Consider the following 8,055-nt stretch of genomic DNA (forward strand, 5'->3'; position numbering starts at 1 on the left):
CCATGAAAAGCGGATCCCTCAAAGTGATAGGAAGGTTTCTGTTATAAGAACTTTGACGCGCGTATGTGAGTGATTTGAGCAATGTTATGTCGCCTCAAAACTTAAACAAAACACATCTGTCAGATTACTTATTCGTACTACGTACATGTCAGTTCGACCTCATATTTCAAACAAATTAAGATTTTGCGCTTTCGAAGAACATGCTTCTTGCTGGAGCACTTTTCACGGTTGGTGTCTGCAATAATAACAAACAAACATATGCACGCGTACACAGCTGCATTTGGGCCATAACTCAATAAAGTTTATTTACAGGGTCCTGGGCGCGCGATACGATGGATGCATTTAAACTCTGAAAATCTTGCGACATCTTGGCTTTTCAGCTATCCTCTTTGCCTTTCCCTCTTTGGTTGTCTTGTCGCGCACGTAGTTCGAGAAAAAAGGACGGCTAAATTTCTGCAAGACCAGCCGCGCGATGGCTTCTCGGTGCTCTCTTGTAGCACCTTCATGGCTGAAAAGCGGGTTCAAGGCCACTGCAGGTAGCACTGTTTGCACAAAAAGTGCCATCGGCCTCTTTTTGCAGATGGCCAGTGGCGCAAATGCTTCCGCTGCCCTTTCTAGAGTGCCCACAAAGGAAAGAAATGAAAGCGTTGGGTATGAGAGCCCTCCCCTGTCTAAGTTGAATATGACAGCAGTTGCGGGGCCAGACGAGCTGGGAGCCTTGATTTTGTCGATGCATTGATCGCAACTGATGCAGTCCTCAGCTGCTTTGACCAGGAATCCCGCTATAAGGCCAAGCGTGCTGGCCCTAATGCCTGGCTGTGGGGGACCTGAGGGAAGATAGAAATGAAAGATGTGCACGAATTATATCAACTATAGGTAGGTATGATTGCACCGACACATCCGTATACAGAAAATGGGGATTGTATAGGCTGTTTCACACTTAGGGGAAAACTCGAAGCGCATTGCAATGCGCTCCGAGTTTTCCCCTAACTGTGAAACAGCCTGTACATATATATAACGTGCAGATGTGTGCTAGTGAGGGTACGTGAGGGATGACACAACTCTAACGATCTATCACTGCAACGTAGCTATATAATTATTATTGCTACGTGTCAGTGATGACTAATACTACTGCGATAACAGTGGGGGGGATCAGTTCACAGGGAAGGAGGACAAAATTGTTATTCAAAACCAACGATATTTTTTTCCTCGATTGCGGAAGGCGACGACGGCTAGTCGAGGGGTATGATCGCCTGGAGAAGGCCTCTTATATTTTGAAATGTAAGCCGTAGCACCTGCTTGTACCATGGGCTTATCGTTACAGCCAAAGACTGCATACAGTAAATTGAGAAACACTTATTCATATACATTGTGCATTGACGCAAACGCATGCAGCCTCGATCGCGCCATTATAGGCTGACATGTAACCATGCACTCATGAGAGTACTAACAGGAGCAGCAGAGTTTATAACACTGGCACGATATGGTATAGAGGAGAATCGTTTGACGCTGTGCAATAATTTTTGACGAATGGAAATAATCTCATTACAATAAATCCACGAGAAAAAAAAACGCACCACCGCAAGTCTGCAGGGCTTCCAGATGTGGCCGCATCGTTTGTGTCATAGAAGCAGATTTCGCTGCCTCACAGTCGTCTGATGACCCAAATTTTTGGTGTACTTCTTTGTGCCTTTGATGAGGTTTTGCGTCTGGTGCTCTGGAACACGACGCCTGACTTGCATTGGGGGATCCAAGAGGACATGTTGCTTGCTCCGTACTTCCGCTTGGCGAAGAGTGAATCAATCCCATCACTAGGACTTTCTGCAGGGATGAAAGCGCAGCACGAGCGTCTGTCTGATCGTTGGATCCCTGTAGCTGTCTAATGGTAGAGAAAAGTGCTTCTACAGGGTCGCTGGAAAATTTTGCAGTCAACACGTATACGAAACCGGAACGGATAAGAAATTGTGTGCACTGTACTGTGGATATTGTGGTCAGCTGCAGAGCTTCGTATGTCTCAAGTGAAATGAATGCCTTCTTGTGCGGTGCCGCGGCTTTCCATGCAGCGAAAAAGGGCAAGAATTCCTGTTCCAGCCATAACAACCTGAAATTAAAGCAATATATTGTAGAAAACATGGAATTCAGCGAGACAGTGTAATGTACCTGTCATCATCTGCGGAACTGAACGGCATCCTGTTTCGGTCCCGGCTTACAATGTGGAAGGTTGTATTCCTGATGTTGTGTATTGTGAACCACTTGAATATCATTTCCATTAACTCGATGGTTGGCAGGCAGTCTTCGAAGCCGAAAATGCCAAATCTTCGGCCGTATTGCATGAGGTATCGTAGTGCAGATGTAACCTAGAAAGGAAGAAGATACGTGACATTCAATAAATAATTGCGGGTTATTCGTAGAGAGGCTTCTAAGTTCGAGTATTCGTAGACAGCGAATGAGAAAAGTAACAAGTTGCGTTGTACAGGAATAACGTGCACATTTAGTTCAGTATATGTCAGTAACCCTATATTGATCGTACTAAATGCGCTGTTAGCAGCAGCAGCAGCAGCCCAAGAAAACTGCATACTTTTATGTGTCCATATTGATAAATATAACAGGAGTTATAGATGTAATTCATTAGATATTCATCTATTGGCTATCCCTAGGGTTTTACGAACAAATGAACAAGAACGCAACGCCAATTTTTCGTGTATTGTTTGATGCGGATTACTATTAAAACGCTTGTTTTCTACTTTGTTTGAACGAAAAGCTGCGAAATTGTGGAAGGGAAAAAATACGACGGGGCCTCATGCTTATGCTCCGGCGTGCATATTCAGTTGACGTAATCTAGTAGTTGCAACGTAATATCAATGAAGAAAAGTATGTATGCCCGAACGCGCCACACTGTCTCTCTTTGAGAATTAGCGATATCACTACTGATAGCAAACTGCAGTCTTGATCCAAGCTGAATAAGATGTTTTTTGGTGTGATACAGATCGCAGTGACTGTGAATAATTTGCAAGCTAACAAGAACGCAGTTCTTGTTTCAATAATTTAACAATTATGCACTTTACGTAAGTTATGCCGGTTTCACGCGGGCACTTATGATCGCGATCAGGACCGATCTGGTTTAAGGCGATCGCGATCCGTGCATCGCGATCTGGCTCCCAGATAGCAATCTGTTTCAGGTATACGCTACACTCGATGCGCCTCTGTTTGGGCCGTGTAGCAGCGACCACTGGTGATCGCGACAAAAAAATCGAATCCAGATCCAACCCTGATTGCCGTCGTAAAGTGTCCGTGTTACGTCGGTGTGAAAGGAAGAAATGACAAAAATAATTTCTATGATTTACACTATGAGGGGTTCGTTTTCTTTCTTTCTTTCTTTCTTTCTTTCTTTCTTTCTTAGCGAGGTTGATATGACATAACAATATCGCAGTGAAAATGTTCCCGCGTAAGTTGTGTGCGTCACGCATCATGATGCCGACAAGGAATATAGAGGTCACACTTTTGTGATACAATAACACTAATACTAAACAGCTTTACAACTTTCATTATACATGCCTGTGGAGAGAACACTTCAAGGGCCCTCTTCACGCTCATTTTCTCGAAGTTTGTCGGGTAAACGTGCTTCCGTGTCAGGTTCCGAACAAGCTTGAACGACGACTGTTTTTCCGTTATGTCCAGCAGCATTCGTAAATACTTGGGGCTGTAGTACCGTCCATTGTTACACAGCACTCGATTGGCGGACAGCAACTGGTTGCGGAGATTTTTCAGGATATGACAGTGGTCAAAAGCAAGGAATAGCTTCCGATTATTGTCCATTGGGTGTCTGCAATAAAGAAAAAGGAGGAGCGTGTTTGCGACGTAAATGTTTGTCAACTGCGTACAAGGTTTCTTTCCTGATTTTTTTTAAGTAATGGAAACGTTAGCCGCAGGGAAGGCGTGTGCGTTATTAATTAATACCTTAAAACAAAAATTCTCCACACACGCCATAATCCCGCAGGCCTCTGTATATATTCCATGCAGATTACCTGCAGCCTAAAACAAGAATTCCAAAATTTAAAATTTACGAACCCACAGATGCAGTCGAATGCAGGCGTATAATACGCGTACATGCAACATCCATTTAAATGTAAAGGCAGGTCACTTACAACGAGTGCATTTTCGATAACAGTTCTTGTCAAGGACACGACTTTCTTATACGTCGGCGCTAATACAAAAAAAAAAAGTCTAAAATGCTGAAGTACGCCTTTTTGCGTGAACACCTCATTTCTATCACTCAAACCCGGCTGCGTGCACATGCATGTATTGAGGGCACACTGCAGGCCCGTAGCCAGGGGGCGGGGAGGGGGGGGGGGCAGCCCCCCTCGAAATTTTGATGATACACAGTGCGTTTTATCGAAAATAAATCATGAAAATAGGCGTTTTCTCAAACAGTCAAGGCTTTCAGCAAGTGCCCCCCCCCCCCCCCCGAAAAAAATTCCTGGCTACAGGCCTGGCCCACTGTGGATATAAAATATCGACACCCATGGGCGTCCGGAGGGGGGTGCAAGGGGGGGCGGCTGCCCCCCCCTGGAATTTTGGATAATATCTTTCTATGCAGTAGCAATAAGCTGCACACGTTGGTTAGCACACAAAAGGTCCGCATATCCGTGTGAAACGGCCTTCAGGATTGCCAGCCAACTTTGCACATTATTAAATATTATTGACTAACCTTGTGGTCAAGTCACGGTAGTGAACACCCCCCCCCCCCTAATAGATGCACCCCCCTGGAAAAATTTCTGCGGATGCCCTTGTCTACACCAGACATGCATCTTAAATGTGAGCTCCCAGCAACAATACTTCGTAACTTACGGCACAACTGGCATCATTTGACCACTCCCGAATATGGTGAACATCTTTGTGTTCGAAGCGTGGTTGTCAGCTACAAGTCGGACCACTTGGAATCCTGCCTCTTCGATGGACTTCATTACTTCAAGCGCTAGTCGATGCAGTTGGTCTCCTTTTATTGACTGCGTGAAATAATATCCCACAGGCAGGCTGAAAAAGATAAAAATGCACGGTGTTTTATTAAGTTGCTACAGCGCACCATTGATTGAGTTCATTTTTCTGATGTCGATGAAAGGAAATAAAGGTTTTGTTTGTTTATGTCGAGGTGTCGTCAGCCTTTCAATCACAGTGAATCATCTGCACTTGTGCCAGAAAAAGTGATGATACTCTTACGTGTAATGCGTTGATAGGCCTACAAACACAAAGGCGAGAAGGTGTGTTGCAAGCTCGTTCTGGATGCCCACTTCTTTTTCTAGGCCTCCCATTTCGACTAGGCCATGGACCTTGTCTCCTTTTTTTTCGTACGTCGCTGCTTGCCTTAATGACATTTCATCCACAACTAAAGAGCCCATCTTTTCCTGAAAAAAAAAAGCAACAGAATTCAATGTTCATAGACATGTATTGTATATCGGCGGTGAAAAAATGCTGTTGCATACATGACACGTAATTTAAAAAAAAATAACAAAACGTAAAAAAATATATATCGAGCTGCCACACATTCAAATTGTACATCTTACGTTGCAGTCATCCTTGCCACAGGTCTGTTCCCTGTTTATTCACTTTAACTTTTCATTCGGTTATAATAGCATGTATTTTGATCAGTAAAACAGTATCGCATGCGCTGCTTCCTTCGTCATTGGCATGTATAATGTAAGAAATCATTCCTCTATGATCAAAGTAACGTACTCGTTCGGACAAATGTGCGCTTTCCATGTGCAGCCTTTGCTTCATCAGCGACGAAACAACTTCTCCATTACAACAGCCAGTGTAGCGCTTCAGTGTCGAGCGACTTGGAAGGGTGAGGCATCCAGACTTCCGCAACATTTCGTAGCCGCATGGAGATTTAGCTTGCCACAATATGGCCTGCCTGATGGTTGCCTCTTTCCAGCGGTGATTTTTCTCACTCAGGCATTGCAACTGTTCCTTCAAAAATTCAGCTCTCTGGTCGTTCTCGTCCAGCTTTTCCTGAAAATAAAAGGTAGAATAAAATGCGTAAATCACGCACAAGAAAAGACATTGAAACAAAACAGAAGTTCAGGGGAGAATGGAAGCTTGACCCGCTGAAAAATCGCGGAACAGGGAATGTCGCCGCATCCAACGGTTCTGCAATTAAGTGGACTTGCCTTTGTCAAGATAAGTTTGAAGGTTACGGGAGATTGAGCAAAACGTAGATAAACACGATACTAAGGGAGCCAGTCGGTGTCCTGACAAAGAGAAGTCCACTTATTTCTCGAAACGTTGGATCGGGAGACATTCCCTATTCAACGATTTATAATCACTAGAAATATAAGCGTTTACTGTGAAACCTTATAGATATTTAACGTCCCCATGTGCATATTCATTTGCAGATATACTCTATTACGCAAGTTCAGGTCTGCGTCATGTTCAGGAACCCGCCATCGTCTCACAGCTAGAAACCAGCGGAAACTGCTTGATGTTGACGTTTTTTAAACCATTCCTTCCTTTTCGATGCAATACCGCTCGCTCAAGTTTGTACGGGACGCTTAGGCATCATATTTGCGTCAAGCGTGACTGAACGAGGCTGCACGAGGATAAAACGACCGGCCCAGAGCACCAAAAGAAAACAACTTGCAAAATAGTTTCCTCAGATTTCAGCCCAGTTTCCTTATATGGACGACAGAAATTTGAGCTCGTTGTTCACGGTATGAAAGGAGGTCGGGGTGCCAACACACACACAAACAAGAGAAGTCTTTAGGGCAAACACCACCGTTTGTGTTATCTTAAACACTTTTCTCATGTGCGCACTTGCCCACCGACCTTCTTTCATCCGGTCTCCTTATTTCGTGCCTGGAACTTCGCATGCCCTCCGATATTGCATGCATGGTGGTACAATGTCACGTAAATTATACTAAGTGAAGCGTACAGTATATGTAGTGTGCACTGATAAATTAGTCTTACATAATTCTATATCGCCATTACTGTTCCCATCATAGCATTATTAGAAGAGGAAAAGAAAGTCTAGGTTTAATGTTCGATTTTCGCGACGAATCTTCAGCACGTGCACGTCGCTGTGATGTCACGAATATCAGTCTTTTTGTGTACTTTGGCCACATTGGTTCAATACAGTTATTCGAAACTTGCTATTTCGAGATCTTGGACCCACTAACACAGCGTAAACTTTCTTTTTATTTTTTTTCGTTAAACGATTAGCCTGCATAGGCACCACCTGAGGCCGTAAAAATATATGACGTCGCTGCTAGCCGATGCGGGAACTGCAAACCTCTATGTGGCATCGCCACCTTTACAATCTAGTTTTGCGAATTCCTTCGCTTACCGGGCGTTTTCTCGTAGTATGAGTGCAGTCGGTAGGGCAAACTTACTCAAAAATCATTTTTATGTTTAGTGTCAATTTAAAGGAAGTTCAAATATAAAGGGTTTTATAATATCCGTCCCCTGACGTAGATGCGTACCTGCAGCGTTAGAGCACCGTTCGCCTCGGCGAGGGATTTCACCTCGGAAAAATCTTTCTTTAGCTTGTCTAGCTGTGAATGCAAATTACTGTTCTTTTTTTTCAGTCTGTTGCACTTCCGCCGCAACGTCTTAGATGCAGCGACCAGGGAGCGCATCTTCTGCAAACTGATCGCCGTTTGCGACGTGAGGGAGCGCCGGACTGGGGTGTTTTGGTGTTCCACGTGTGTAACTGAACTGGAATCTTCCATTTCCGCCTCGCTTGATGGAAAAGGCAACCACTCCGCATCTGGTGCAGTTTCAATAGGATTTTCGGAACCGTCTGCGCCGTGGTCCTCTGATGCTGGCTCTTCTTGAGAGGAATATGCGTTGGACGTTCTCCTGTTAAGCCGAAATAATAGTGAAACATGTCAGTAACATATATCGTCCAGCTAAATACATAAGAGAACAATGCTAGCGTTAACATGCCAATTGTTATGTTACACTTAAAGTTTTACTTACAGTCTTTTGTCTTGTATGGGCGCCTGCATGGTTTCCACCTGCGTTCGTTTTAGCCGCTTTTTCCGCGACCTTGCATCTTTC

The 8,055-nt window shown here is 44.2% G+C and overlaps 1 protein-coding gene across 1 annotated transcript; it reads right to left on the reverse strand.

Annotated features, from left to right (window-relative positions):
- Window positions 1-337: 337 nt before the first annotated feature.
- On the reverse strand, window positions 338-7,724 carry LOC119378745 (uncharacterized). The gene is made up of 8 exons (XM_037647781.2): window positions 7,476-7,724; window positions 5,731-6,051; window positions 5,218-5,402; window positions 4,849-5,034; window positions 3,556-3,823; window positions 2,161-2,357; window positions 1,578-2,101; window positions 338-827 (listed from the first exon to the last, which is right to left on the reverse strand). Exons 1-8 carry the CDS (start codon window positions 7,722-7,724, stop codon window positions 343-345), a joined length of 2,415 nt encoding a protein of 804 aa, XP_037503709.2. The 3' UTR covers window positions 338-342.
- Between the last annotated feature and the right edge of the window lie 331 nt (window positions 7,725-8,055).

This window comes from Rhipicephalus sanguineus, unplaced genomic scaffold, assembly GCF_013339695.2.
Source record: "Rhipicephalus sanguineus isolate Rsan-2018 unplaced genomic scaffold, BIME_Rsan_1.4 Seq9540, whole genome shotgun sequence".
Classification (NCBI taxonomy): Eukaryota; Metazoa; Arthropoda; class Arachnida; order Ixodida; family Ixodidae; genus Rhipicephalus; species Rhipicephalus sanguineus.